Consider the following 15,631-nt stretch of genomic DNA (forward strand, 5'->3'; position numbering starts at 1 on the left):
TTGCCTTTGCCCTAGGCTCCTGGGAGGTGATCTCAAAGCCCTGGGAATGTCCCGCCTGATAAGTGTCTGTTTACCTGGGGCCCTTATGCCAACTGGTATCAACTTGACCTCCATAGGGGCTGGAGACTAAAGGTCAGCCACATGGATGGCCAACCATGTCTATATGAATGAGCCCCAATAAAAACTCTGAACACCAAGACTCAGGTGAGCTTCCCTGGTTGGCAACACTCCATGTGTACTGTCATACACTGTTGCTGGGAAAAGTCAGCTCTTCCCACAATTCCACCGGGAGAGGACAACTGAAAGCTCCATGTATAGAACTCTCCTGGACTTGGCACCATGCACCGAAGTTCCCTTGGCTGATTTTAATCTGTATCCTTCTGCTGTAATAAACTGTGACCATGAGTATAACAGTTTCAGTGAGTTCTATGAGCCCTTCTAGCAAATTATCAAACTTGAGGATGCTCTTAGGAACCCCTGAATTTGCAGTTGGCAACAAAACTTAAGGGTGGTGTTGGGGATCCCTGAATTTTGTAGCTGGTGTCAGAAGTGAGGGTGGTCTCAAAGACACCTGAACTCTGCAGAAATCATATGCTATTATTTTGTGTATGGCTTCTTTTACTCAGCATTGTTTCCAAGATTCATTCATAATGTAGCTTGTAAGTACAGTTTATTCTCTTTCATTGCTGTGTAGTAACATATTGTATGAACTGACCATAATTTACTCATTCGGTTGATGGACATTTGAAGTTTTTCCAGTTTTGCACTATTATTATTAACAGACCTAGAAGGAAAAGCAGAGAAATTCACAATCATAGTGGGAGGTTTTGATGCATCTGTCAGAACTGATAAGAACAAGCAAACAAAAAAAATCAGTAAAAGTAGAGATTTTATTACACACTTAACAAATCAGATTTGACATAACGCAATACCTAAAACTCTTGTGGGCCTTCTTTGGGAGTAGTAATAATAAACATTTCACAAATGCATACTATATTTTTATACTATTCTAAGAGTTCTACAAGTATTGTTTCAGTTAATTTTCATAACTACCTTTCTAATTTTACAGTTAAGAAAACTGAAGCATAGAAAAGTTAAGGAATTTGCCCAAAGTCCCACAGCTAAGAAAATGGCAGATCAAGAATGCAACTTCAGGAAATCTGATTCAAGAGCCAAGTTCTGAATTCTTATGCTTTTCAACATCATCCATTTTCTATCTCTTCTTGAGTTAATTTTGGTATTTTCATCTTCCTAAAAAATCATCTACTTCATCTAGATTTTAAAATGGATTAGCATGAGTTGAACTTCAAATTGTGATGTAAAGCCCCGGAATTTGTATCAGAAATAAAACTATTTTTTAGCCCTATATTCTTTCCTCCCGTATCATAAAACTTATAAATTGATCTGGAGGGAACAATTATAATCTTGTTGTGAAATTCCATGACAAAAGTAATCAGTATCTCATCTAAGACCTATTATTGATCACTGCAGGTTTCTGCAAGCTTGATGCTTGAAGATAAGCATCACTAACATTTAGTAATAATTGTCTAGGCAGCCATCATTCACAGAAATCAATTTTCCTTTAAGTAGTCTTAAGTACTACTACTACAAAAGCAATGCATGCTGGGAGTAAAGTTTTTTGTTTTTTGTTTTTTTTAAATCTTTCCCTTCAGCATGCTAATTTTACCTATGGTTAACCTTCTACCTTTGTTCCTCCTGGAAACTTGATCTAAGTGGTAAGTTAACTGGGTAAATGAAATATTTGTAGGTAAGAAACAACCCGATTGCACTTCGACTAGAACAAACTCTGAATGAACAAGAAATACCCAATAATGACACCATTGCTTTGACTATCAGGGCATAACTAGGTCTAACCGACAAGTCTAATTTTTGCTCTTTAAACAAAGGAGTTAAGAGGCTGGCCTCATGCCACAGCAATTAAATTCAGCACACTCCACTTCAGCAGCCCAGGCTCACAGGTCCAGATTCTGGGTGTGGACCTACACCATGCGTCATCCATGCTGTGGTGGCGACCAACATATAAAGTGGAAGAAGACTGGCACAGATGTTAGCTAAGGGCTAATATTCCTCAAGCAAAAGAAGAGGAAGATTGGCAGCAGATGTTAGCTCACAGCTAATCTTCCTCAGCGAAAAAATAAATAAAGGAGTTAAAAGAGCATATTTGGGTTGCTTTTAGCACCTAGATCAATGCATTAGAAATATCAATTAACTCTTGGTAATAAACTTCAGTCAGGATTAGTGGTTATTTCATCCCTTTAAAAATAATCTCTTGGGGGCCGGCCCTGTGGCCAAGTGGTTGAGTTCACGTGCTCTGCTTCTGTGGCCCAGGGTTTCACTGGTTCAGATCCTAGGCGCGGACATGGCACCATTCATCAGGCCATGCTGAGGTGGTGTCCCACACTGCGCAACCAGAAGGACCTACAACTAGAGTATACAACTACATATTGGGGTGCTGTGGGGAGAAGGAAAGGAAAAAATGATCTCTTGTTCCCAAGTGAAAACTCCCTTCTGTTTTATGTTTTTCCCATGGCATTTATCACTATCTGGCACACAGTATCTATTTATTTATTTGCTTATTGTCTGTTTTCCCTTCTAGAATATAAGCTCCATGAGAGCAAGGGCTTTGTTCTTTCTTGTTCCCTGCTCCCCTCCCAGTACTTAAAATAGTAACTGGTACACAGTAGGGCTTCAATAAGTATTTGTTGGATGAAGCTCCTACTAACATATGGGTATCATCTGACTAACTCAAATTTTACTGAGCACCTGCTATGAATCAAGCCCTGTGCTAGTAAGGGGTGGTGATAGAGTGGTTATCGTCTATAATTTTACAGAGCTAACAATCACAGACAAAATTTCAGACAATATTCTACTAAACAGGAATATTTTCTTTATTAAAATGTCATATCATCAATTCACTAAGATTCTACATGATTTAGTTCCTTTAGTAACATTTTATAACAAAAGTATATCTTCAAAATGCTGTACTCTTACCCCAGGATCCCAAATACTTCACAAACTACTTCAATCACTTTTAAAAACCACCGCTGTTCCTCCCCACAGGAGAAGCCTACATTTCTGGATAAAATGAGGTCAGCAACAGTAGCAGCCTGAACATTTCCTAACTAATCTCTACTTCCAAATTTGTCTCAGGCGCATTCTTTTGGTACTTTTTCACAAGTTTTCTCTTTAACTAAAAAGACAGTTAATTTAGTCTTCTTTTTTAAAAAAAAGCTGAGCATTTCTTCCCTGTATGTGATACGTTCATAGAGATACTCAGACCTTTTGAAGAATCACACACCAGTTCCCCTGATCGTAGTAGCTTTGCAGAACGCTGACGTTACTCAAGGTTTGGCAGGCAGCTTCCAGTTCTCCCGCACAGAACACGTGGTAGTAACGATGAAACACAGGACTTGGGTCATGGGATCCTACCGGACCAAACGGCTCAACAAGTTTGTTTTTACCAGGGTTTCCCTTAAGATGCCAGGGAACCAGTAAGTCTTGAGAATGAAAAGATGTCCTGTTAGTGTGAACAGGCAGCTTGGAATCAGTAACTTTCCTCGAATCACATCCTCCCTTCTGAAAATCATTAGTGGAAGGGACAGAACAGGCTGAATCCTGGTTGCCCACAACAGGCATTTGCTCCACAAGCAACTCTTGCACTGATGTATCGCTGTTGATCTCCTCTTTCTTTCCTTGGCTAACTCTGTTTTCTCTGAGATACTTGGATTTCTTATTATTATATTCTTGTTCCATTGCCCAGACATAAATGAGCGCCTTCCCACCAGGTCTCAGGAGTCGAACAAGTTCTTGGATAGCTGCCACTCTACGCGCCTAGTAAAAAAAAATATTGCCATTTATCAACCAGGAGGAGATACAGATAGGATATAAGGGAAATATAATTGACTACGGGACTGTTTTCAATTAAGATGAACAGCCCAAAAAAATCTAAGAATATATGTTACATAAAGCGAAAAAGAAAAAAAAAGGGAAGGTGAATTATGTTTTTGATTAAAGGGAAAAAAAGTGTTGAAGAAACAGGAGAAAGGAAATTTTTATTTCTGTTAATAAAATAGAGGCAGAGAGGTTTTCCATTCTGTTCTGTTTTGAATTCAGTTAGAGTCTGAAGGTTTACTGAGACTGCCAGTGACTCCGGCAAGGGGTAATCTATAAAGTTATTGCTAAGATTGGGGAAGAAACCACTGACACCCAGGAAAAATAAGATTATTTTTCCTATAAGAAAATGTAAAATATTAAATTCAATTATTTTAAAATTAGGAACATATGTGACTAATTAAAAGCATCAGTGACATATAAATATGTCGAGTTTTGAAAAAAGAATAGGAACAGAGGAAAAACAGAACAGGAAGGAAGTGAGACTCAGACATCATGGATGAGAGTGAGAACTGATAAAGCTGAGAAAGCGAAATAGAGAAAGGGCTCAAAGGCTGAGGAGAGAGTGTATCAAGAGGCCCACAGCTGATGATCCCCTAAAGTCTTTTACAGCTAAAATTCTGTGACTCTGGGATTTGAAGAAGGCATTTAAAGATGAATAAGACTCAGCATAGGAAAAAGGCAGGAACTCGCAACAATAAAAGCAGACCGTCCCAACAGGCCTCTGTTTAAGTAGCACAACTCCTATGCAGTTCATCTCCATTCCACGTGCTTTCTTAACAAATGGGGCAAATTAAATGACAACAAGAAAAGAGAATGGAAAGAAAAGAAAAGCTAAAATAGGTCCCAAATCAGTAAAATCCAGGAACACTTCCTGCCGCATTAGTTACAAGTTCTGAGAGGGAGAAAGACAATACTTACTGCTGTGGCAAAATGGTGAATAACAGCAATAGAGATGCAGGCATCACAAGACCCACTGTGGATTGGTACTGCCAGCGCATCACAGACAAAGGCCTCAAACTGCCTCTCTCTACAAATGTCCACAAGGTTTTGGCTACGATCACAACCAATCTATAATAGAGAGTGAAAGAATTTCATAACATCTTGTTTAAATGTCATGGGAAATGAAGACCAATGGGTTTAATCCTTACCATAAAGTTATTAGACAGATTTTATATTCATTGTGAAATGGTTTAAGATCACGATATTATCAGTTCTTACAACCAGTACAAAGTCGGAATATATAATTCACAGGGCAGCATTTATTACCTTAATAGGTATCAAACAGAACTCAAATTAATCAATGGAAACAAAATGACTTGAATAAAAATGACAGTGGTGGAAATGGGAGGTCCTAATCGGCATCTAATCGATCACCATTCAGAATCTAGATCTTTTTGTAATATCACACATTTAAAAATGGAAATTATCCCATAAATATAGATGTTTATTCTTTCAGGGGGAGCTCTAAATAAGAGGATCTAAGGCATCTCTCATTACTGTATAAACCATACTGTGCTGGCCAAGAGAGCAGGAGGATGGCTGATCTTTTTTCCTGCTTCTTTATACTCTTCAATATGTATTACTTGTACAATCAGAAAATAAAATTCCAAAAAAATTAAAAAGTTAAATAATTTATTTCATTTTTTTAAAGCTATTGAGTCTTGTTCTGCTAAACACCTAACCAATATACATCAAGAATAAAGTGCTGAATTCGAAATTTGTGAAATGCTATTTAATTAAACCTTTTAGTATAGCCAAACCATGCAATGGGAATGGCAGCACTGAAGGCAGCAAGCAGCATCCTTTCATTTCCCCAAGCAGGTGAGGCCTAACGTGCCTTACGCGTGTGTCCAGTTCTGTGGGAACAGTCTGGGGGCTAGGACTGCCTATCTTCTCTCTAGTTTCGTTTTTGTTGTTTTTGTACACGGTTTTGCTGTTTAGATCTAAAAATATCATATATATGGAGAGAGACAGAGAGAGAGCACGAGCAATGTGCACATGTAAATTAAGAGTGGAATGGGAGGGGGAGAAATATTAAATATCCTAAATTTAACATTTAAGATGTGTTAAATCACTAATTAATAATTATCCTCAGATATTTCTTCTTAACCTAATCTCTACAATAGAGAAAAGAAATGTATAAGTAGATTTCATCAAAGAGAAGTAGCCACCTCAAGCTTATATTTACTCATTTGAATTTTTGATAGAATGAGCATTGATCATTAGGGTTCCCTCAGTCCATCTGAGAATAAAGAATACGAATCTTCATGTCAAAACAATTCTTACCGAGTTAAATTATACAGCCATGCTAGTCATACTTAGTATGAATTTGCTCAATTTCTAATTGGGATTAAACAGTTTCTATATTCTATCCCAAGCTGCATTAATTTCTGAGGTATAATAAAAGGTGCCAAGCTAGAGGTAAAGTATAGCAATTTCCCTTTGACATATTTTAAGATGGAAAGGTACTAAGGACCCATTAATAACAAGAGTGGCACAATTCAAAATTAATTGCTCCCTTTATGTGTGTAAGACACATAACTGGCTTATTACTTAATTTTCACAAACATTTTATGCCACTAAGCCAAGAGTTACAATATCAAGATATTACCAAATAATATGCATATTATATTTTTGTGCTCGCCAGCTGTTGTTACAATAAAATTCAGTTCACGGAATCAGAAGTGTCAAGTATGCCGGATTCTGACACACGGCTATATCTTGCTAAACATAAAAAGGAAGAAATTCAACTTGCGGATAAAACAAATCCCCAGAGACAGAGCTTGATAGTTACTCAAAGGAGGAAAGTTATTATCTGAGAAGCACAGATAAAACAGAACAAGGAGAAAAGCAGCCAAACAAAACAAGAGAAAATTCCCCTCTTCTTCCTGCCAGGCCCTTACGGTTATTTGTATAGAACGCTCCTTTTCAGCAGTGAAACGGAGCAGGGCAACTGCAGTCACAAAGCGCCAGGTCTCGTGTAGACCTGACTCATGCCTGGCTCAGTACCTTCATTTGTCAATTATTTTGCCTGAGTCTTCCATATACTACCGTCAAAACATCACTATTTTTTTCTCATCCCCTTCTATTTTTAAATTCCCTTAAGTTTTTATACCAAAGATAACACCACATATTTGAAATTCTCCCAAACAATGCTGCACAATATCAACAACAGGACAGAAAATAGCTTATGCATAAATACTCACAGCCAGTAAAGGACTCATGGAAAGCTACATATTTCTGTGTGTTGGATGGAGATCAATGACATAAAAACACACATTGGTTGGGCTTAAAATGTATACTTTTACTTCTACATAATTTTTTAAATTCTCAACAAAGCATTAAATATGCAATTCTGGAAGTACAGGTAAAAATTAAAAAATATTCAACCTAGTAATCAAAGGTGCAAACTAAAACAAGGTTCCATTTTTCTCCTATTAAAGTATCAAAAATATTTTAAAAGAAAAATACACCACAGTGATAGCAGTATGATAAAATCTACTCTCATAAAGTGTTGATGACAGTATAAATTGGCTCAACTAATTTAAAAAAGCAATTTGGCAAGCCATTTTTTAAAAAAACAAAAATGTTCACAACTTTTGACCCAATAATTATTCTTCCAAAAATTTATCCTAAGAAAATAATCCAAAATATGGGAAAAGCTAAACAGGTTAATAAAATTGCCCTTTACTGAGTACCCACTACGTAGCAAAGCAGATTCTTCGTATTAATGTATTTAACCCTTATAACACACTTTGAGTTAGGTGTTATTATCACCATATTACAGATAAGGGAACACCATCATCTCAAAGAAGATATGTAATTTGCCCCGAGGTGAACAGCAGTTAACTGGCAGAGCAGAGATTTAAACCTGGGTCTTTCTCACTTCAAACATCCATGTTCTTCCTTCTTGCCACATTGTCTCTCAACATACATGTTCACTATAGCGTTAGTATAACAGTGCCAAACTGAACACAACCAAGTGTCAAAGTAACAACCACCTCTTACAATATTATAAAGTTTAAGAATTACATAAGGCTACATATAAAAATGAAAATATTAAAGGATAGAAATGAGTTACCAAATTATATGCATATTCATCATCACATAAAAATGTTATAGGAAAAACACTGGAAGAATATTTCCCACAATATACTGGTTTAATAAACCAGTATTAGGATTACAGGAGAATACCTTTCCTTTCATCCATTTTCTGAATTGTAGCCATATTATTTTACTTTTTAAAAATATACATTTTAGGGGCCGGCCCCGTGGCTGAGTGGTTAAGTTCACGCACTCCACTTCAGCAGGCCGGTGTTTCACAGGTTCGGATCCTGGGCGCGGACATAGCACTGCCAATCAGGCCATGTTGAGGTGGTGTCCCACATGCCACAACTAGAAGCTCCCACAACTAAAATATACAACTATCTACTGGGGGGATTTGGGGAGAAAAGGCAAAAAAAACCAAAAAGAAGATTGGCAACAGTTGTTAGCTCAGGTGCCAATCTATTAGAAAAAAATACAACATTTTAAAAACTATTAAGGAAAGATGCAATTATAGGAAAATCAGACTGGCAATCTACAGTTTAAAGTGCAGAGAAAGGCAAAGGCAGTAAAGTACAGTGAAAAGAGCATATTAAACTCTCGATTTGAATTCTGGCTTCAGCAATAACTAGCTGAACAACCTAGGAATGCTACTTAACATCTCAGAGGCTCTGTTTACTCATGAAAATACCTACTTCTGAGGGTTAATATGGAAATCAATGAAATAATGTATATTGAATATTTCACTAACCATAAAAGTGCTATGCAAATGTTAATTATTAGCACTACATGGAAGAAGGGGTGGAAAAAAACTCTCGTCTTGGATTCTAGATACAAAGAGAAATCCACGTATCCTAAAGGTACCTTAATCTGAGTTAAGGCCCACCCATTTTGAGGTTGTCACATTTCTTTCAAGGCTGCAGAACCAAGTGCTATATATATTCTAGTTTTCATGTAAGAAATTGAAAGTGAATTCATACATTTGCTCCTCACCATTCAATAAACAAACAAAATTAATAAGCTTCTATTACATGCCAAGTAAGTGGACAAAAAACCAGACATGATTCCTGCCATGTCTGACTTTACAGCCTTGTGCTCTCTGTCACCACAGCTGGCCTTTAAGGCCTTTGTGAGCAGAGTGCCATAGAGTATGGACTCTGGAGTTGGAGATGAGGCTCTAATATTTGCCCTGACACCATTTAACCTTTGGCATGTCATAACCCGACTGAGCGTCAGTTTTCCGAACTGTAAAAGGGAGAGAGTAGCATCAGTCTCACACTATGTATGTGAGAAAACACAGCACAGCACTTAGCACACAGCAGGAGCTTGACTTTATTAGTTCCCTTTCTGTCCTTTCCTTTACTGGGGTAGTCAACAGTTAAAAGACAAACAAAAACAGAAATGTACAAAAGACGCCTACATTGACAGATCTTCAAGTCTTACAGACTCCTGACATTATTATTATATATGCAATCTCAACTACTTACAGTAACCAAGAAAGTCCATACCATGTAGCTAGTAATTATTTATCTAAGAAACACACTTGGACTGAATGTGCTCTGAGATCAATGCACAGAAAAATCACTCAGAGAATGAGCCAGGCCAAGCTTTTGGGACATACATCTCATCTATTATTGGTATTATCTATAAAAGCAGTAAGTCTCTTGAAGGTCTAAAATCTTTGCTTATAAAATTTAACTCTGAAAATAAAGCCAGCAGCTAGCTGATAGAAATGAAGAGTAATTGAAGAAGTCTGAAAAAGAAACGGTTCTTAGCCAGGATGCAGGAACTGTGAATTAAAGAGAAGAGCAAGCTCAGGCATAGTCCAGATCAGATAAGAACAGATTCCCTACATACACTTCTTACAGGAATGAAAAGTAGTTCATAAAACTATTTCCATAAGAGCCCAAGCTTGTATTTAAAACATGCATTTTGTTAAGAAAATCATATGTAAAGTGATATTAATAATTTTTTAGATTCTGAGACTATCTTACATTTGAATACCCAGAATGAATGTCTCAGGTCACATCCCCTCATGAAGGTCAAGAAATGCACATATTTTCATGCTTAAAGATGGCTGCTCAAAATACACTCAAGAATCCTTTCTCTATCCAGGTTGGAGCCTCAGCAGCTTCAAAAAGCAAGCTTCCCTTTTTTAATACATAATTCCATTTTTGGAATAATGAAAACCAGAACTCCAACCAGACAAGCAGTTTTTATTCATTCGTCGAACCAACACTTACCAAGCCTTCCCTAGAGGTCAGACAACGCAGGAGGCTCTGGGAAGGACAGATAGGAAGGGCTACACGCACACTGGCGCTGAGAAAACGAATGCGGATAAAGAACAGGGAGCGTGCTTGCGACTTTCCAATCCTAAATATATTCCTTCCTGAATCAGCTTTCTTCAGATTTTTGGTTCAATTACCTGTTTATCAAGCAATCATTTTTCTTAATTGTAATAGGAAAATATTATCATTATGACTAAGTCAGTGAAGTTGACTTCAACCTAGTTTCACTGTCACAAATGATACCTAACTAGATAAAGACACGGGTTATTATCAAGAAAGTGCCAAAGCAGAGCTTACTGAGGACATTTTTGTACAGTACCTTAAAACCCCAGAAGCTATCACATTGTTTTGAACAATGGTTAGAACTGTGATTTTAAGTGGCACATCAAAAAGTTTCTTCCTTTTTAACATGAACAAATTTAACTCACTAGACTTTATTCTTTATAAAGTAAAATTTAATTGTAAACATGATGACAATATATGAATACTAATGTCTTATCTTGATGAAAAGCTATTCTTTTATCTAAATGCATGAACTCCACCTTTCCTCAACTGCAGTGGCAACTTTCTTCATGTAGGTGCACAACGTCTAGGATGAGCCAAAAAATAGATTATAAGCAACCTGACATACTACAAGAGCCCATACACATAGACTGCTCTCACTCTCCCTCCCTCCCTCCCTTACTCTAGTCCTTCCTGCCCTAACCTTGAGAAAGGGGAGCTCCAGTCCTCACAGAGGAGAGTTGATATGAGTATTTAGAACAATGTACTAGCACAGGGAGAACTTCCGACTTCCTAGCACAGCAGAAAAAAAAGCGGCACATAAAAAAGAGAATTATAGCAACAAGAAATAGAAACTTTGGTATTGGACAGAAGTGGGTTTAAATCCTGGGTCTAGCACTGTACTCTTAGTCAAAGTTTTTAATCTATTTGAGTCTGAGTTTCCTCAACAGTAAGACACCCATAAACAGTAACCTACGTTTTCCTACTCTGAGTAAAAGAACACTAGACTTGGAGTCAGAGGCATGGGTTCAAGCTCCAGTTATGGCCCCTAGTTACATGCTATCAGGGAAGTAATATAACCTCTGTGAGCCTCAGTTTCTTCACTTATAAAAGATGGATGAAAATATCTACCTTACCTTTCTTATATTTAGGAGGATCTAAGCAAAGAAAATGGTTTCTACAAAAATCCTTTTTATGTAAAGAGTTTTATAAATATAAGGTAGTTTTACTGATAAAACAATCTTCTCAGACAGCAAAATCTAAAGGGAGAGAAAAAATTACAAACAATGGCATGCCCATAAATTCTAGAGGAATAAAAAAGAATGAGAGTGTTCATTAATTTTCAATCTGTTGGTTATAACTTTTCTGCAATGACCTAAAAAAGCAGCATTATATCATGAGAAAGACAGTGATAACCACCATTGAAAACAAAGCCAGAAGCAACAGTTACTTGCCATATATAACTCCTTATTGACACCAAGATACTTTCCATTTCCACATCCAATATCAGCCACTAATGAGCCACTTGGCAAAGCTTTCAAAAACTCCACGACGTGTGGCCAGGGGGTATGTCTCGTGCTGCTGAAGTGCCCAGCAATCTCTTCATAAACTTGATGGACATATTCTCGCTCCAGTTGTGAGGCCTCTTTATCACTCTCTGGAAATGATGAGGGAGTCTCCTTCATCTGGCTGTCACAGACCAAAGGGTAACCTAAGGAAAAAAGAAGGCAATATAAACCTTGCATTTTTATCCAAATGATTCATGAGGTATCAAGTTTTCTTAAAACAAAAAGCAAATCAATCCCAATTTGATGACTAGGGGTAAGTAGGCTCTGATTTATCAGTTAAAAGAACAGCTATTACCTACCAAGTCCAATTACATGTATGAGAGCTCTACTATAAAAAGAAGGAGGAAAAATTCACCTAAAACAAAATATGACTGCAATTCTGCATCTGCCTTCTAATGAAGATGGCTATTTCATCTCGGGATTAAGGGTCTTATTCAGAAAAGCATCTTGATGGGCCGGGCCTAACTAGGAGAAATTCAGCTGAGTTTTTAGGTTTTTTCTCTTGACAGGTACAGGGGATAGAAATTCTGGGGACCCCAGAACTCTCAGAAGAATAACAAGATCTGGAAGCAAGGTATCACTTGGTAGTAATCACAAATATTTAATAAACACTACCTGAAGCAGTTTATATACATTGTCTCACTTCTCACAGTACCACTATGAGATAGGTACTATTACACCCATTTTACAGAAGAGGAAACTGAAGCAGAGACGTTAAATAATGATCTCAAAGTGACAAAGACAGTGAGTCATAGAGCCAGGATTTGAACCCAGGCAGTGGAGACTCTAAAGCCCACATTCTCAATGACTACACTGTGTTGCCTCCTTCAACAGAATGAGGAACGGGAGACCACCACCAAGTAGGGAGATGACAGAGGAAATTTAGAATAGAATATCTCAAATTAATTTTGAAGTTGTTCCCTGTTTTCTGCAGTAATGTCTAGTGGCCATTTTAAATCCTTGCTTGTTCTCTGCTATGCTATAATTTCCCTTTGTCTTCAGCCAAAGTCTGTGACACACGACATCTTTTTACGGATAGTATTCTAGAGAATAAAGGATGGAGTAGTGTTTCCCGAGATGCCACAGACAAGACTAAAGCAATAATTAGAAATCATGTGGCAGCAAAGAATTGGGCCACAGCATTGATAGCTTCAGGAATTTTCCATATATCTATACCTAAAGAATGCCAGCTTTCTTGAGAAAGCTGAATGGGAGTGGGAATATGTAGCCCCTACTAACGTATGAAGTAAAGCACTAAACATTTTAAGTGGACATTTAAGAAAAGGGTAGCCCCAGAAAGCTTGAAGCCTCAAGCTTTCTCAAGCTTTGGGGTAAAACATACACGTGAAAATAGATGGGTTACATCGTGTTGGTTAAATCAGAATTATGATTACATTACAATATATAGTATAATTATCCTATTTAGTAAAATTTTATTCTCTTGGAAATTACGAACATCTAAATTTTCTAAAGGGAGGAGCAACTCCTATCACTTAAAAACCCACAAAATTTGACAAAAAGTATCCAAAAGACGGTCTTAACCTTAAAAAAAAAAAAAAAACCTGTACACTGAATACACAATCAGCTTCTTATAGCATCCCTTATATTAATTACATTTAATTCTTATAGCATCCCTTACATTTAGTTGGAGCTTGTCTCTTCAACTTCAAATTCCTTGAGAACAGAAGCCATGCTGTATTTTTCTATACCTTGTAAAGCCACTGGCAGTGTTAAACACTTTTCAAACACTAAATAAACATTTTTTAATTGATCAAGAAAACTAAATGTTTTAAGGCCTCAATAACACTTTTAGCAAAAGAAGCAAAAACTTGTTTTAAGTTTCACTAAAATCAAGATACCAAATGTAGAGATTTCAAGTTTTCTATCAGGATAACATCCTGCAGATATAATAAGAGTTTTTAATTTTACATGTTTTTAAGATTATGACTAAATCCAAAAACTACTGCTGGATATTGCCCATAATTGAAAGCCCCAGGATATAAAAGGGAACTTACTATCACTATCATTATAAAATATTATTTATAAAATAGAAACGATTTTATTCATTGAATCCAAGATATACAGGTCATGATGTACTTGTACAGATAATTCAAAATAGCATCCTCTTGACAAGTTTTTGAGCACTTCTTTTATTCCTTTCTAGGTTTCCCAATTGGCTAAAACATAAACCACTGTTTATCTCCCCAGAGTTATCTACTTACTATAGAACAACTCATCACCTCCAACTTCCCTGTTGGGTTAATGAGAAATAATTTAGAAACCTGATAAGCTGTTCCCAACAAAACCTATTTTTGTACAAGGAATATTTTAATATCCTATAACAGTAACATTCAACTGTGACTTTAATAAATAAAATATTTATTTGGCATTTAACTACACTCAAGTACTATGTTTGGGGAAAATAAAGATGAATAAGATGTGGTACTTCAAGAAATGTAAACTCTAATGGGAGTGGTTAAGAAAATTATATGTAAGTACAACATAAGGCAGAATATTGCAAATGCCATTAGAGAAGTTAAGACAAAGCTCTCCTTGGTTCGATGGAACTTTAATAGATTTTCATACCAGACTTACTCCATTTTATGGTAAAAACAAAATCGTATACTTACTACAGTTACAAGGTGTTTGCCTCACTTTCCTAAATGTAAATGAAGTCCGTATTCCCCTCTTGCTTAAAGTTAAGTCTCCAACATCACTGGTGATAATTCCACTTTTGTGACTCTTGGATGCTTGCACAGTATCAAATTTTCTGGGTGTGATTCTAAAAACAACAGTCAAAATAATTTATTTAACACTGTATTCATAAAAATATTTCAAGTTCTTTAAAAATATTAACAGAATAAAACAAATCTAGAAGAATTTATTGCAAACATCCATTGGATTCTCTGAATTATTGTGCATTGCAGAAAAACAAAGAAATAGAAGTGTCTGCCTTTAAGGAAGTTATCTTCAGGGTAATCATATTAAAAGAATGTACAACTAACAAATTATTCAAGGGAGAAAAGTTGAATAATAACAAATATTTAATTAATACCAATTCCAAAAAGGAGAAAAAAATCCAACAAGGAACAGATGGGGCAAAGAAGAAACAAATAGATTACATTTAAAATTAAATCCAATATCATTAATTATGTTAAATGTAAAAGGACTAAAGAAAATCCCATTAAAGAACAAAGATTGTTAGATGGGATAAAATAATAAAATCCAACCATATGTTGATTACAAGAAACACACCTTAAATATAAGAATGGAAAATGATTGAAAATAAAAAGATAGGAAAAAAACATATATAAAAAACAAGTATTTTGCATATACCAAGCAAAACCAAAGGAAAAGTGGTATAGGTAATACTAATCAGACAAAGCTGACTTTAAGGCAATAATTATTACTAGAGATAAAAATTCATAAAATTTCATAATGATAACAGAGTCAATCCAACAGAAAGATGGAAAAACTCTATATATATTTGTATGGACCTGAATAATAACACAGCCTCAAAATGTATAGAGCAAAAAGTGAAAAAATCTAACAGGAGAAATAGACAAATACATAATTATAATTGGAGTTTCTAATACAACTTTTTCAATTAGTAAAATCTAGTTGAGGAGCAAGGACATCAACATTAGAAAACAATAGAAGAAGAAGATTAGCCCTGAGCTAACATCTGCCACCAAGCCTCCTCTTTGTTCTGAGGAAGACTGGCCCTGAGCTAACACCCGTGCCCATCTTCCTCTACTTTATGTGCAGGACGCCTACCACAGCATGGCTTTATAAGCAGTGCGTAGGTCCGCA

General features: G+C 36.3%; 1 protein-coding gene across 5 annotated transcripts in view; it reads right to left on the reverse strand.

Annotated features, from left to right (window-relative positions):
• Window positions 1–2,885: 2,885 nt before the first annotated feature.
• ALKBH8 (alkB homolog 8, tRNA methyltransferase) overlaps window positions 2,886–15,631 on the reverse strand; it is a 54,431-nt gene continuing 41,685 nt past the window's right edge. For all 5 annotated transcript variants that reach the window (XM_046637664.1, XM_046637663.1, XM_046637666.1 and 2 more), the window contains 4 exons: window positions 14,449–14,600; window positions 11,705–11,961; window positions 4,834–4,983; window positions 2,886–3,852 (listed from right to left, as the gene is read on the reverse strand). In XM_046637664.1, coding sequence (XP_046493620.1) covers window positions 3,295–3,852; window positions 4,834–4,983; window positions 11,705–11,961; window positions 14,449–14,600 — 1,117 coding nt within the window. In that variant the 3' untranslated portion in view covers window positions 2,886–3,294. The remainder of the gene's footprint in view (window positions 3,853–4,833; window positions 4,984–11,704; window positions 11,962–14,448; window positions 14,601–15,631) is intronic.

Source organism: Equus quagga, chromosome 14 (assembly GCF_021613505.1).
Source record: "Equus quagga isolate Etosha38 chromosome 14, UCLA_HA_Equagga_1.0, whole genome shotgun sequence".
Lineage (NCBI taxonomy): Eukaryota > Metazoa > Chordata > Mammalia > Perissodactyla > Equidae > Equus > Equus quagga.